This window comes from Andrena cerasifolii, chromosome 5 (genome assembly GCF_050908995.1).
Source record: "Andrena cerasifolii isolate SP2316 chromosome 5, iyAndCera1_principal, whole genome shotgun sequence".
NCBI classification, from domain to species: domain Eukaryota; kingdom Metazoa; phylum Arthropoda; class Insecta; order Hymenoptera; family Andrenidae; genus Andrena; species Andrena cerasifolii.
Window position 1 is genome coordinate 1853541 of NC_135122.1, and position 17062 is coordinate 1870602.

The 17062-nt window shown below is 36.5% G+C and overlaps 1 protein-coding gene across 2 annotated transcripts in view; it reads right to left on the minus strand.

The window, feature by feature from the left end:
• Positions 1 to 16667, minus strand: part of LOC143369385 (protein gooseberry-neuro) — a 125115-nt gene extending 108448 nt beyond the window's left edge. The window contains exon 1 of one of the 2 annotated variants that reach the window (XM_076813257.1): positions 16401 to 16583. In XM_076813257.1, coding sequence (XP_076669372.1) covers positions 16401 to 16452 — 52 coding nt within the window. In that variant the 5' untranslated portion in view covers positions 16453 to 16583. Of the gene's footprint in view, positions 1 to 16400 lie in introns of both variants that reach the window. The other variant, XM_076813256.1, reaches the window with a different exon arrangement.
• Between the last annotated feature and the right edge of the window lie 395 nt (positions 16668 to 17062).

Consider the following 17062-nt stretch of genomic DNA (forward strand, 5'->3'; position numbering starts at 1 on the left):
CCGCTGAGGGACTTCACACCTAAGTCACTATATCTCGGATAGGCACTATACTCGATTTTTTTCGGGCGGTCCGAATGGACTTCGAGCAGATCGAAATTTTCGAGTGACGAATAGCTTGAAGCTTGAACGTTTCGAGCAGTACGAATGTTTAGAATATTTTAGGTTAGGAAATGTGTATCTACTGGAATATAAATAATGGTTATTATTAATGTGAATAATTAAAATGTAAACTGCAAATGAAAATATTTTATAACTATTGAATATTTTCAATAGTATAACTTATTAGTTAATTCCGTGTAAAAGTCGACATATGTATCCAATTATGACATATTAAAGTAACAAAAACTTTGACACATCATGAATTGCCAATTCGCTTTTTTTTCTCTAAACTACACGGCGTAGAGATGTCATATTTTGCGAACAATTAGATTTCATCTAGAACCACAAGGAAAAACTCATGTCTTAATTTTTAATATATTTGTATTTCAACTAATCGTTTCTTTATTTATTTATTTATACTTATGCATTTCTTATTAACCGGTAACAACCTTTGTTAACAGTGACCCGACAGAAATCCATAGACGTATAATGTAATAAAAAAGATACAAAAAATAAAGAAAAAAAGTAACAAGATATGAAAGATAAAATAAGGAGAAGTATATGAATACGCTCATGCATACGTGAAAAACATGAAAAAAGAGAAATTCGAATTTAGTACTTACTTTCAACAGTTGCAGAATATTATTTGCAGTTTACATTTCAATTATTCACATTACTTATTGAGAAACATTATTTACATTCCCGTAGATAAAAGTATCCTAAAATATTCGAAACATTCGTATTGCCCTAAACGTTCAAGCTTCAAGCTACTCGACACAGTTGGTCTGCTCGAAAATTTAGATCTGCTCCAAGTATATTCGAGCCGCTCGAAAAAATTCAAGCTTCTCGATTCTTTCGAGCAGCTCGAAAAAATTCTAGGTAGGTACTCGGTTTTATCGAGCCGCTCGGTTCTTTCGAGCCACTCGATTTTTACGGGTACTCAGCTCGGCTCGGCTCGCTTTTTCCGAGTACTCGAACAGCCTTAGTAGTGACACACAGATTTTACATTTTTTTCAAAATGGATATAACCGATAAAGAGATTAATTATTTATACTATTATTTCTTAGTGATTTACTAAACACACAACACATACTTAGCAATATAATTTTCCAATTTGTTCAAAAATATTCAAATTATAGGAGCCAATAAGCAATGATTTATTCGAAGTAAAATGTACTAAAAACTGACCTAACAAAGGTTTTTTTTAGCAAAAATTGGATAATAGTTGTCATTTACCAGATAGTTTAAGTATCGCTTAAAATAATTACAATATCGTACCGCATTTCTTATGAAAATAACTTTTCCTTCAACTTGCTTTCCTCTAAAATCAGAAAACGGTGGCATGTGCTAGGTTTCCACTGGGCTTCTCAAATTAAGTTTTCAGGAATGATGTATGGCAACACATCATAGATGACGAGGAATATATAATAGTACCTATCATAGAATAACAAAAGGACAATATCTAAGTACATTGTCGGAACTACAAGTATTAGTTGTAAAAACTTCTGTTTTTCTCAAACGAAAATTGAAATGGGTACAATTTGAAGTTAGAACTTTTTGTATTTACAAATAAGCCCTGTCAAACATTTTCAAATTAATATCGTACGCATATAACAATTTAAAATCAATAATATTAAGATTCATGTCTGCGAAACGTACCTATAGATATTTGCTATATCACATAGTTACACGACAAATAATCATTTTAGGTATTTTGTATTAAGAACGGTTTTTTCAAAGAAGATATTTTTAACATGCATTACATTATGGACAGTTAAGGAGATTGATGATGAAGGACAGGAACTAGAAACTAAAACATGTACCCATTAAGTCACTAAAGATATAAATCTCTATCGACCGAACTAACAAGGGGAGGACACCATGAGGTAGACACCGATTTTGATGAGCCTTGGCACAATGGATCTATGTCGAAAATAAGTAAATAGGTGTCCAAGCGTTTCTGCCAATGGGCCTTAATAATACCAATACAGCGCACTCTAGTTGCAGCAAAGTTGCAGGATGGTTGCAGTGTAAGATTGCAATGTTTGACGCAACGTTGCCGCAAGGGTGCAGCAATAATTTTATGTACGCTTCCTGCAACGATACGGGCAGTAGGGCCAAGAATATAAATAACGGTATTATAATGTGTGCAGAATCATAGAAGTATAAAGCCCGCAATTCTTTTTCTCAAAGAAAATTCTTTTCCCCCAAGGGGATTCGAACCGGTGCACAGTGGTTCGAGTATACTACATGCTAGCTGGACAAAATTATTTTTTGGCGGTATTGGGTTTATATGGGGTTGAAATTGTTAGAAACGAACGTGATTCGTATCACAGCTTATTATTTCACTAAAAATATCAGTAAAATAAAAATATGACTAATTCAATAAAAGAAAAAGAACAAAACGACAGTATTGTGCTTTAACTATAATTATCAGTTATAACATTATGATTATTCCTGTAATTTCTGAGTTTTCTGTGGAATTTTAAAAAATTTTCGAGCCACAGTTGACTCACCTAACTTAAAATGGCTATTAAAACAGTGTTTTACTATATGTTCCACGTAGTTCCACGCAACAAGGATTGAATGTACGGAAACTAGAGACTTTCAGGTTTTTTTAATGACAGGATCGATCTGCAAAAATTTGCAAAACTATATTTTGTGAATTGTTTTCGGGTGCGACGCTCGGCAGGAGAAATAGCACAGCTGTTATATTTCAGACTCCACACGTACTATAGATTAACTGTAACTATAAGTGAGCCTTATAACTATTAATTTCTTGTTAATTAGATTACATTACATTATAGAGTCTGAAATATAACAACAATAGCCATTTTATGTTAGGTGAGTAAACTGGGGCTCGATTTTTTTTAAAATTCCACAGAATACTCAGAAATTACAGGAATAAACATAATGTTATAACTGATAATTATAGTTAAAGTACAATACTGTCGTTTTGTTCTTTTTCCTTTATTGAATTAGGCATATTTTCATTTTATTGATATTTTTAGTGAAATAATAAACTGTGATACGAATCAGGTTTGTTTCTAACAATTTCAACCCCATGTAAACCCAATACCGCGAAAAAATAATTTTGTCCAGCTAGCATGTAGTATACTCGAACCACTGTGCGGTGATTCAAAACTTTAAACTCAAATTATTCAAAAACGAAGACTCATTTTGACAAACTCCATTAGGGTTTTGTAACACTATGTAGGTATGTACCACAACTTCCACCCTGTGTCATTCTACACATTAAAATATACATGGTGAGTCACCTAACATTTAAACTTAACTGCTTCGTTCCAACGGACGTGTTAAGTCGCGACGCCGATACTGTTGATATAAACTCACAGACGAGTTATCACGCGACGTAATGCCGTTTGTGCGATGCCACAGACGAGTCTTCTGTTTATGCTCCGCGGTAGCTGTAGTCCGCCGATTACTTTGTTAGCTTGCTTCTATGTTGTGAGAATCAGTTCCTGTGTAGTTGTTCATGAGAGCAGGTCACGATGCCACGAATAAGGAATCGTATTATAAGTGATAGCGATAGTGATACGGATAGTAATCGATATAATTTAATTGAGGATGACGTTCCATTGTGCGAAAGGTGGAAGAAAAAACACTCTTACCACTCTTCCGAATTAAAGCTTTTAATTTAATAATGAAGCACGCAAGATATGTCGTCTGTAGCATCGCAGGAAGGGCATTGCGTCGCGTGATAACTCGTCTGTGAGTTTATACCAACAGTATCGGCGTCGCGACATATCACGTCCATGGGAACGAAGGGATTAAAATATCTCCGTTGTTTTTAATGTTAGGAGAAAATGTTTCAGGGAAAAGTGATTGCTAGACAAAAAGGACAACATATTATACAAGGTTGAATTTGTATTTTTATTGGCTATAATGTTATAGTAATGAAAATGCGTCATCCCATTAAAAAAACCATCGATGATCTTGAAATTTCGGAAAATATAACCTCGAGAAAAAAATCGTCTCCGTCAGAATAATTGTCTCTCTGAAGCAAACATTTTTTTCCTTAGACATTTTCTCGTATCATTATAACCAACGGAAATATTTTAAGTTTAAATGCTAGTTGCAGCAACGATCCTGCAACGTTGCCGCCACGAAGTGTGCTGTATGGGTAAAGATATTTACATGGAAATTATTAAAAATTTCATAGTGCCCGTGGGGTTTTAATGGGTAAAAATCCCACACTACCCTGGCGCCCCGGGGATTCCCCTCTGAATTAGTCAGGGTGCATTTTGAAGATTTCCTGAAGCTAAAAAAAAATTATAAAAAATAATTTGTAAAAAAAATAATTTATTAAAAAAAATATTTATAAAGTTTATTTTTAACGTAGAAACATCTTCAAAAGGCACCCAGACGCCTCCAGAAGGGAATCTCCCGTGGGCGCCAGGGTAGTGTGGGACTCTTACCCACTAAAACCCCACGGCCACTATGAAATTTTTAATAATTTACATGTAAATATCTTTATTATCAAGGCTCATTGGCAGAAACGCTCGGACACCCATTTACTTATTTTCTACATAGATCCAGCGTGCCAAAGCTCATCAAAATCGGTGTCTACCTCATGGTGTCCTCCCCTTGTAAGATCATACCAGCCCTTTTTCGTACACACTGTACCAAAACTATTAGGTATAACTTATAGTCACGGTTCATTATTAAATATAAAATTTTCATTAAAAATATGAACAGAAAAATATACAATTTAAAATTTAATTATGTGTTAATGTCCATCGATCTACGCACGTCATGTGATGATCTTTTGAAAATTTAATAAACACACAAGTTAACCTGTTTTGGTTTCTTAACATCGTTAGATATATCGTGTTGATTTTCTTCGGTGTAACAGAATATATAATTACGGGGGAGAAGAAGCAAAGTCGAAGAAGGAAGGAGGTTCAAAAGTAGGGTAGGGTGGGGCTAAAAGTCCCGAATTAAAAATCTCTATTCCTTAGCAATACATATATTGAGTTTCGCAGTATACTATGTAAAAGGCGAGAAGGAACGGAGGTGACTGAAGAGTCGCCAGTCGCTCCTGGACCTTCGTGCGAATTGCACGACGCCTTCGTTATTTTCTGTATCGAATACCAAAAGAAATACGTCGTCTTTATTGTTTCATACTACGTAAACCACAGTTTAAAAGCGTTTTACCCAAGTACGTTAAGATTGTATGTTCCTTTAGTAACGTGTGCATGATATTGTCTATTGCTGAATGATAATATTTTCTAACGTATATATCACAGAAACTATAGAGGTACCATTGGGGCAAAAAGATCCTCAGACTGAAAACATATATTCTATTATTTGTTTTCACAATAAGATGGCTAATGTATAAAGAAATGATGCCAAAGTCTTTAAATAGTGTTTTTGTTTTAGTTGAGCGATTTTTTTTTAGTTTTTAGTTCAAAGTGAACCTTTGACTTATATTTTATAAATATTTTAATAAATATTAATAAATATTTGTTGATTTGAAAAGAGTTATTTTACTATTTAGTTTAACCCTGAGTACCATGATTTTTTAATTTTACTCAAAAAAATTCTTATCGCTCCATGTTTGTCCATATTTCATCGTAAAAATAAGCAAATACTTCCTAGTGTAACAATTTTTTATATAAATGAAAAAATATAGATATAACACCAATGTTAAACTATGCATAAAGGTACCTATTCATTATAATGTGAAGCCAATGCTCGGTTTTGCAGAATATTATACTAGTGTTGCATACGTTATTATGTTCGACCTCAACTTTATTCACAAGGGAAATCCGAAATAATTGAGAGGAAAATTAGCATTTACCTGGTATTTTCAGTGGTCCTGGCGAAATTAAGAGTTGTAATCAACAATACGAGACAGTGTGTCACAGTAGATTTTCTACGGATGTATTTCTGCCCTAAAGACACTTGTTACATATGGTAATAGTAAAGTAACGCTTTGAAGTTCATGAAAAAGCCCCCAAGTGGCGCGCATGATTTTTTCAATTCGTGTAACACTATGGTACTAAGGGTTAATATTACACGAAAAGACATTAGGGACTTTTTGCCCCTTGCGTGGGAATAACTCAACAGAAAATAACAATATCAACAAACGAACTTCGTGAACGTAAAGCATAATAGTTATAGTTTATACAATATAACACCAGATATCTCTAGATTGTTATTACTAAATTTTACATAATTTTATATGAAAAACGGGACTTTTAGCCGAACCCTACCCTCCATAGGTAGTTTGGAGATGGAAAAGGAAAAATCTAGAGTGCAATTGTAAAGGTACGTCTACACGACGACACTTTTGTGTCTAGATCAAGTGTATACGACATTCAAAACAATTTCCGGAAGATTGGAAACTGTCTAGAGCAGTCCGCGACACTGAGTTTGACCTATCGTCGCGGGAGTTGCAGCTAGAGCTAGACTGAAGACACCGCGACTAGCTCTAGCTAGACACAAAAGGCACTTGGTCTAGACAGAAAAGTGTCGTCGTGTATATGTACCTTAATGATTGGGCTTGAAATTAACGGTTGAATCTTAACGTTCGAAACGTGAAATCAGATAACAGGTCGGCGAGCCTGAGTCAAGGAGTACCAAAAACAGGCCTAACAGCCGTAAAATTGAAGAGGTTGCGCATACGGGAGAACGTTTCCAAGACTAACGAGTATAAAGTCCGATCGTTAGTCGAATTATCCATCCTACCGTACGTGGCATTAGCTTTTTGGCATCGTACGTCACGTCACTACCATTCTAATTAACGTTCTTCCATGGAAAAATCAGTCCAGAACACGAACAACCTCCGGAAGGATGCGATTACGGTAATCGCTTTTTCACAAAGATTCCGCTTTATGATGGGCATTCGATCGGTGTTACTTCTGCATATATTATTTAGGAAAATACAGTTAATCACTGATGTCAAACTCGTGCATAAGGTGGGATTGTACTAGTCGACGGCGAGAAGCTTGCTTCATTCGCGCACGCACGAGCACTTCGAAGATCGGACGGTGTTTCACTACAGAAATAAGTCTTAAGAAATTGAAAAGTTTCTTTCAGAGGAGTCTTACGTTGCACGCTTAAGGACAGTAATGATGTACTCCATTAGAGAAACAAATTGTTCTTCATAATGCCAACTCACAGCAAACGGTGCTAGCCCGTTTAAAATTGAAGTCACATACTGATATTATTAAACCTTGTAGACGTAGGCGAATAATTGTTTCGTAGAATTAAAGGAATGACGGGTTTTCTGCACTTTTATCTGAAACATCATTCGACTTGACAAATACTTTGTGATTAATTGCAGAAAGATTATTTCACAGTTTAAGGGGGTATTCTGGTCTGACGGGCAAAAAAAATCTATTTTTTTTTTGCATATTCTACAGGTAGATTATATGGGTAATACATGTGCAAAAGGATTTTTTCCAATTCGTATTATTTGCAGAGCTACAGTGTGCAGAATGGGTAGGTAGATGGCGCGCTCACTGACAAGGGACCACCGCGAACCCGGACTCACCGATTGGAACGCAACTTTGTCGGTTTTTAGAGTGATTCAAAGCAAGAACAACGGTGTCTTTCATTTGGGCCCTATCGCCATTTAAGTGGGTGAAAACTAACCTCAAAGTCAAATTGGCACTTCCACTTTTTCGCGTATAACTCTCAAAGTACAACAGACAGAAAAAAATGTTTCAAACAAAAGTTTAATGGCGCAATAAGCGCTACAAACTTCCATTAACAAAATTTTTAAAAGAGTTACAAAAAAATATATAACTGTCGAAAAAAACTCTTTCAAAAATTTTGTTAATGGAAGTTTGTAGCACTTATTGCGCCATTAAACTTTTGTTTGAAACATTTTTTTCTGTCTGTTGTACTTTGAGAGTAATACGCGAAAAAGTGGAAGTGCCAATTTGACTTTGAGGTTAGTTTTCACCTCCTTAAAGGGCGATAGGGCCCAAATGAAAGACACCGTTGTTCTTGTTTTGAATCACTCTAAAAACCGACAAAGTTGCGTTCCAATCGGTGAGTCCGGGTTCGCGGTGTTCCCTTGTGAGCGGGATGGGCGACGTGGAACAGTTTTGTTCATGCAAGTGTATTTCGTCAAAGTTGCGGCGGACTGTTTTTTTTTTGGGGGGGGGGGTGCATTTCTGTGTCTTTTAAAACATAAAAATCGACCATTTGGTTACGAAGAGGCCGTTACTCTCCTAGGTCAACTCTCTGTCTAAATTGTACGCAAAGCTTAAACGCGTTTTTCTCGAAACCATATTTTTCGAAACGGTGACCGTGATATTTCAAGATCGGCTGGACCAACTCAGTCCAAGTTTTGCATATATTATCAGCACACACGTGGCTATCGTCCCTACCAGAATTGTGAAAAAATATTTTGCTTTTAAACTTTCACAGACCTTTAAAGTTGAAAAATTGTGCGAAAATCGAAACTTAATTTTCAAACCGCCGCCATTTGCTTAATTTGCAATATTTTTTTAGCATTCTGGTAAGGAGGATAGCCACAGGCATACGGATAAAGAATCTCTGTTCATTTTTTGTTATAGATCACTAGAACGAGCCCAATCATGGGCACCGTGACACCATGTTTTTTTTCACCATTACTTTAGGTCAGTCAACTCCACTTGATTTTCATTTTTTTCTGTTGACAAAATTTGTAAAGATAGTTCAAACGCCAATAAACATGTAGCAATAAACTAGATAATAATAAAATTGATGGGATCTTTGTAAAAAAATTCCGAAAAAACGCGACGAAAACGCCTCGTCAGACCAGAATACCCCTTTAAAGGGACTAGGCAGTCGAAAAATCGATTTTTTTATTGCAGTTTCCGAAAGTACTATCTTTTCTCAATAAAATGCCGCTTGGTTTATAGTAAAATTTGCAAAATTGTAGATTTGGCAGCTAAAAACGTCAAGCGGCAACGTATAGCGTCACTTTTGCCCAGGAACTTTAAATGCGTTTTTGTCGAATATTTTTTTCTCTTAATTTTTTCCTGATTGCGAGCGAATTGAGGTTAAAATCGACTTGGAAAAAATTACAGGATGTGTAGAACATGTGTCATTTCGGCGCAAACCTCTGATATGATCCGTAAAAATTCGAGATTTTCATAAAAAAATTAAGAAGTCACCGGATTTTGGTAGCACACAAACAATGATGGTGCGGATAGGATAGGTGTTCTACACATCCTGTAATTTTTTCCAAGTCGATTTGAACCTCAATTCGCTCGCAATCAGAAAAAAATGAAGAGAAAAAAATATTCGAAAAAAACGCATTTAAAGTTTCTGGGCAAAAGTGACGCTATACGTTGCCGCTTGACGTTTTTAGCTGCCAAATCTACAATTTTGCAAATTTTACTATAAACCAAGCGGCATTTAAAAAAAAATCGATTATTCGACTGTCTAGTCCCCTTAAGGGGGTGTTTCGCGCTCTGAAAAAAATAATACAAACTGTGGCTAGTGTTTTTAGCTGTTCTACAAACGAATTCCAATTTGAAATTCAATTGAAACTTTCCTGTCAAAACGTTCCATTGTCAGATTTCTATTGAAGAGGAATATAGCATGAAGATACACAAAATGTTTTGTAAAGAGTGACATAAACAATTGAAATTGATACTGATCTTAATATTGATGTATTATCGTTGGCATTGATTTGCGAGATTATGTCAACTTTATATTTTTAGTTTACTCTTCAGAGTAGGTACTATGAACCTGTAAACTCTTCGTCGCCTGTTTTTATTTAGGTTATTATTTCAATCAAGTTTCAGCGTTACAGGGTACATGAGCATTTTGTTGATAAACCATTCTAACAAATTGTTGAAACCTCGAAACTGTTGAAAGGATGATGGACAGCCAAGTATGTATCACGAAAGGAGGACCTTAATTATATAATAAACACATTTAACACTAATATTTACCACGAAACGTGAGGCTATAATAAAACCACTCTGATATACCTTTAACCAACGACTCTAAACTAAACGACTTCTCAATAACGGCTGTATTGATTAACATCTGAATCTGGACGGCGGTCACACTGCATTCCTCCAATCGCGCCTCTTCTCACGCCCAGAATTTCACGCGTGTTATAGGAATCTGTTCAACTCTATGTACCTAACCAACCCTCAAATCCAAACAGGTACTCAATCTCTTCCTCCAACTCTTATCGTTCACACTACCGTCTTTGATACCTGAGTGTATATACTACTCAATTATGTGGAAAGCTATGAGCTCTAGTTCATACCCGCCGCGCCTTGAGTTCGCTCACTTCGACAGAAATTAAAATGTTTCTCGATCTCGTGTTCATTAAAAATTTTGAAGATTCTTCCAAATTCTAATGAAGATTCTTTTAAATTCTTTGTCAATGTTTCAAGTATATTTTATTGCACATGGTGTTTCGTAGTACGTAGGAAGTATTGCAGGGGTGGATTCAAGACACAAAAAATAATTAAAAAAAGCTCATGTAAACGTATATCCGGTATGACCTAGTTTCAGAGTTACAACCTATTTTGTGTTGCAACAATCTTTTCCGCGTATTGACACAGCATACGTACGTATGTAGTTGGATATTGATTTACTGCTTATCTGGAAGATTTGAGGGTCACGAGGACAGACTAATTTGTAAACACTGACGTGTATAACATACTTGCATTGTGAATGGAACAGTTAGTAGTCACAGACTGTGTTCAGTGAAACAAGATATGTTTGTCGTGAATTAGTAGTAATCCTAAATTTTTATTGGAAACGATGAGTTATTCGAACAGTGACTTGTAGAGTGTGAACAACTGGTACAACAGAAAAACGGCTGTAACTCGAAAGGAAGGTCATATCGGACGTACGTTTATATGAACTTACTTCCTTACTTTTGTGTCTTCAATCCATAAAGTGGAATAATTCCTGCAATACTTCCCACTTACTACGAAACACCCTATATATGTATATTTCAGTACTTGTTAGTAAAACGAGTGTATAAAAAGCCTGCGAATTTAATGAATGGAAGTACTAACTTGCTGTAATTGTGTCATTTGAAAACCTTATGGGCTTTGGGAAATTTGTTTGTGTAATTATCTTTCGAGCTAACATGGGCTAGTTTGAAAAGTGCATACAGTCAGTCAAAATAGTATTTGTACACCTAAGTAGTTTCTTTGCAATAACTTCATACAAACAAGTGATACACCAGAGTTGTGCAGAATTATAATTGAATTACTCCATGAATTATAATTACAAAATAATTCAATTACATCGTATTCAATTACATTGTAATTCGTAATTCAGATCTCGCATTCAATTAAAATACATCGCAATTCGTAATCGCAATGTATTTGCAATTGTAATTGCATAGTACAATGTAATTGAACTATAATTACGAATTAAGAGGTAATAAGAGGTGGGAAAGAAATATGTAGATAAAGGTTTCGAACAGAAATAAATTGTTATGAGTGCTGAATATGGTATTATTCATAAATTTTTAACATATAAAGAGAAATAAACTCCTTTGTTACATTTTTTCCACTTTTTTTCTCACTTCTTCTGAGTTTTGAGCTGTAATTTAATTACACTGTATTTCAATTACATTGTAATTCAATTACACGCACAATTACAATAATTAGGAATTGAATTAATTGAAAAGTTTGAATTATGTAATTGAGTTACAACGTAATTGAATTAATATGTAATTGAAATACAATGTAATTAAATTACGGTGTAATTCAATTAGCACAACTGCGCGATACACTAACAAAAACTGTTTCCATTAATAGTGTAATATGTACAGAGGTAATGTGCAAATTAACAATTTTTCATAATGGGTTACAAAAAAGTAATGCCATAAAAACAAGAACTTGGAAGTGAAAAAAGTATTTGTACACTTACAATTATGGTAGAAAGCTTATGATTGTTTAAGTTGTACATTATGATTAATATTTTGTATACATCCCTTTCGCTTTAATAATTGCTTGTAATCTTCTTGGCATAGATTCTACCAGTTTATGGGTTATTTCCCTTCACAGTCTTGGCCACTCTTCTAGAATCAATCTTATTAAAAGGTCATGCTCAGTCAGGAGGCCGAAAAAAGGGTGGTCTTTGGAAATTTTTTACTCAAAAGCTATAACACATTTCTCAAAAAATCTTTTTTCCTTTTAACGATTGCATCCAGTACCGTGCATCGTAATTTTTTTATTTAAAAATATTTATCAATAACTAAGTTATGGTCCATCACACGAAGGTTCTCTAAAAAAAGGCTTCTGCGGTGACCACTGCTGCTCGAAAGTCGATCATCTGAAATAAAAAATTCAAAAGAATTTACTTACTATATTATATTATCTAGTATTTGAACGAAGTATTTTTCGAAATATTGATTTGGGAAAAAATGGCTGATGTTTAAAGTAAAAGTTTCAATTTTTATCATAAATCATGCCTGATTTTCGTCAATTAACAGAAAACTAAGCATCGGATAAAAAAATCCTTCGTTCAAATACTAGATAATACAATATAATAAGTAAATTCTTTTGAATTTTTTATTTCAGATGATCGACTTTCGAGCAGCAGTGGTCACCGCAGAAGCCTTTTTTTAGAGAACCTTCGAGTGATGGACAATAACATAGTTATTGATAAATATTTTTAAATGAAAAAATTACGATTCACGGTACTAGATGCAATCCTTGAAAGGAAAAAAGATTTTTTGAGAAATGTGTTATAGCTTTTTGGTAAAAAATTTCCAAAGACCACCCTTTTTTGGGCCTCCTGACTGAGCATGACCCCTTAAATAAGTTTCTATTCCTCACTTCTATATCCAACAGGTGCCATACATTTTCTATAGGATTATTATCGGGGGATTGAGGTGGTGCAATCAATTGTTTGGGAACATTGTACAACAACCATTCCCTCGTTTTTTATCGATATGCTTTGGGTCGTTATCCTGTTGGAAATAGTAAGTCCACTTAGGCCCACATTAACTACACTTTCTTTTAAATTATCACGCAACACCTCGATATACTTCATGGCATTCATTGTTCCCTCGATAAATGCAATATTTCCAACACCACTGTACGCCATACAGCCCTGTATCACCACGTGTCCACCGCCGTGCAAAACAGTTGGTATAAGATTCTTTTGTTGAAGTTCAGTATTGGCTTTCTCCAGACGCATTTCTTCCCATTTCAGCCGAAAATATTCGGTAATTATGCGGAATAGGCGTTTCCTCACCGATTTCAACGATTTTTTTATATGTTGTAAAACTCAACATTCTGGACAACTTTTTCCTATACATGTTACCGCCGTACGATCTTCGTTTTCGAGATATTTGCGAAAAACTACTGTTGATTTATTTCGACGCAACGCATTCCACTTTCCAACTTGTCCCGGGTATTAGTATTGGTTGGGGATAGGTCAGCGCAGGAGGCGCGCGCCCGTCCGCGGGCGCGTAAAGCATGGTAGCGACCCGATATGAGTTTGGAGATTTGAACCAGAAACTTGCGGATGGCCGTCAACACCCTGACTCTGTTCGGCGGTGCCGACGCCGCCGGATGTTAGGATGACTCTGGTTCTAAAACATAATTTTTTTGCTAGAAATAAGGTGCCCTCGAGAGCACCTGTTGGGTGTGTAGGGGTTTCTGTCAACACCCCGACTCACATCGGTTCGCTATCATGCTCTACGCGGCCGCGAACGGGCGAGCGCCCCCTGCTCTAATCTAGCGCCAACCAATACTAATACCCGGGACAAGTTGAAAAATAGAATGCGTTGCGTCGGAATAAGTCAAGAGTAGCTTTTCGCAAATATCTCGGAAACGAAGGTCTGGCGGCGGTAACATGTATAGGAAAAAGTTGTTCAGAATCATGTCCCCGACAACATATTTCAAGGTCGTCAAAATCGGTGAGGAAACACCTGTTCTGCATAATTACCAAATATTCACCTTAATTTCTTCTGAGGAGACAATACGTTTTCAAAATTCGATTGGTTTATTTACGTAGGTTTTAGAGAAACCTAGCCGTGTTTCTCTGTTCGCTTTATTGATGAATGGTTCCCTTCTCGCAGCTCTGCCATGTATTTTCGCAGAATGCAAAACATTTCTAATAGTTTGGGGACATACATTCTTCCCTAATATTGACGCGACATCATTGTATAGTGTTCGAGCACTTACAAATCGATATTTTGTAACTTCTTTAATAATACTCCGACGCTCTCTAATTGTAAGTATCTTCGGCCGACCTGACCGTGGCTTATTTTCTGTAGTTTTTATTTTCTCGTACTTTTTAACAATATATTGCACTGTCGTAAAGTTTAGATGTCAAGTTTAGCCAATTTTCCACAACTTTCTCCACGTTTTCGAAGAAAAATAACACGATCTTGCACGGATATGGTTATTTCAATTTTCTTTGTTGCGATGGCTTCTGTATGAAGTTCGAGGACGTACTACCACCGTAAGCAGCCCAAGACCACTATGTAAACAAACACTTATTTACATTTTGATCGGTGTCACGACGGTGCATGCTTATTTCCAGGATTTACCAGTAGAATCACAAGTGTACAAATACTTTTTTCTCTTCCAAATTCTTGTTTTCATCGCATTATTTTTTTGAAACGCATTATGAAAAATTGTTAAGTTGCACAGTACCTCCGTAACATTACACTTGTTTGTATAAAGTCATTGCAAAAAAACTAGGTGTATAAATCCTTTTTTGACTCACTGTACATACCCTGTTTCACGTTAAAGCAATTGAGGATTTTGCGTCTCGCGTTTTCACAGGTGACACCGGCTACGGCCCACAAATATGTAAAAGCTACAACCTTTTGGAGTGATACTGTTGCCGCTGATAGTATTCCTTCGTGGTCGCACCTTCTTATAATCACAAATTGGTTGCGTGAGATTCACTGTACCCCAGCGTCATTTTTTGAGTTACCATTTGCGTATTTTTAAATGTTTAATGTTTTAAATTTTCAGTGGTAATTGTACATTTGCAAAACTTATACAATCGTAATACTTATAATATCAAAATTTAAAATGTAAACCGCTTTTTTCCCAAATTAAAATTTTTCATATAAAAATTTACATTTTAAATTTTGATATGATAAAGTTTGTAGTTGAAAATGAACGATTTTCCACGGTTGTGGGAAAAAAACGATTTTTCAACTTTGGAAGTCGTAAAGAAGCGACATTTTGACTCGAAAATTGCTTTTTGAGTGCGATACACCCCGTGTGACCACGAAGGGGTATTCATACAATAACAGCTTGTGTCTTTCGACCCTTAATGAGGCTACTTATCAGCAAGATATTGGAACACTCTCAAAGGAAAGTTTATACAGCCAGTATCCAGAGGTCACAAACTATAATCATCACATATAAATTGTGATTTCTAATATTTGTTCCCTAAATTATCATTTTAGTTTAACATTCCCACTTTCTAAATTTATTACCTACTCTGAATTAAATAGGTAAATCCAAGTACAAAACTTGTTACAGTGTTGTAAAGTATTCCATCAATGACATCTAGAACTCTTTGACGCACTAATGCAACGGGAACATTTACACATGCTCAAATTCGGCAACTAACAGCTTTACAAGATTACGTGATACCTAGATATTTCGACCCTGAATGTGATATTCCTTTACGGTTGGAAGAAACAGATAATTACTAACTTGAAAAATTCCTACAGGACAGGCACCTCGAATAGTGCAATCGCACTCGTAGTTCGCTGTCACTTACTGAAAAAGTTCTCATCAAAAGCAATCTGACTTTTCCATACGTTACAGTCGTTGCGTGATTTGAAACCGCGCAAACATTATCGACCGGATTAAGTGATCCGAGGAGTTGAATTGGTAAACGATGTAAGTGCCAGTAGTTAAAATTATCCGTAGAAACAAAAAGCGCATGTCTGTTCGTCTTGACACTTACCTACATCGTTCATCACTTGAACGCTATGGACTTTCCGCGTATACCATCTTCGCAGATTTAGAGGGAAACAAAAAGATTACTGGCACTTTCATCTTTTCTCACCACAGCAAAATGGCACTTAGGATTTTAGCTCTATCTTCCGATAGCCCCAACAGTTAAAATAAATTATTCTAGCACCTATAACTTTTTCCACCGCGTTCCCCACGTAATTCACATCTTTTTCCACTAGAAAAATTATTTTATTTTTTTTAGCACTTACATCGTTTGCCATTCCAACCCCTCGTTGAATTTAGCGCGATTAAACCGACACGTGTCTCAAGGAAAATCAAGTTCGTTGTAATCTTGTGGAAAACCTCCCGAACAACAGGCATGTCGAGTACTTCTCACGCATTCCGATTACCAACCTTGAAACGGGTAGCCTCCGAATATAGGTCTCATGCCGTTGGTGACGTCCATCCTGGCGGCGGCTCGGATCCGCTGGCCACGAGAAATCCGTGCGTATATTTGTCACCCACTATTCAATCTTAACAGAGACACAACTAGTTGTTTTCACTAACAGGTAGTTTGTGGTGCTACCAAGGGGAGGACGCGCGCCGGCGGCACCGATAGCCCGAGGCAAAAAGGCTACTATGACAGAAGGACGGTGGTGAGGATTGAGAAGGACGGACAAGACACATTAACTTGGCGACGGGGGAGGGGCGGGGGGGGGCAGGACACGCGCGGGGAGATGGAAGAGAACGGATGGACCGCGAGAAAGAAAAAAAAGAAGAAGGAAAATGGAAGGAAAAACAGGCTCGGAAGGGAGATCCACGAAAGCGTGGCCCCGGTCGTCCTGAACGAGGATGCGAAACAAGAAAACGAATAAGCAGGCAGCGCGCGTGGCTTTCGTTGCGAGGGGTACCGCTGCAATAACGTGTCAGTTGGGCCACCGGTCCCCTCGTGTCGCTCTAACCGAGTCACCGAGCAATGGGGGGCTCACTCCTTCTCTGTCCGACCCGGTCTAACGAAAAAAGGGGGACTGTCGACTCGCTGGGACTAACGGGGTACCGGTGGGGTCCGATGCCTG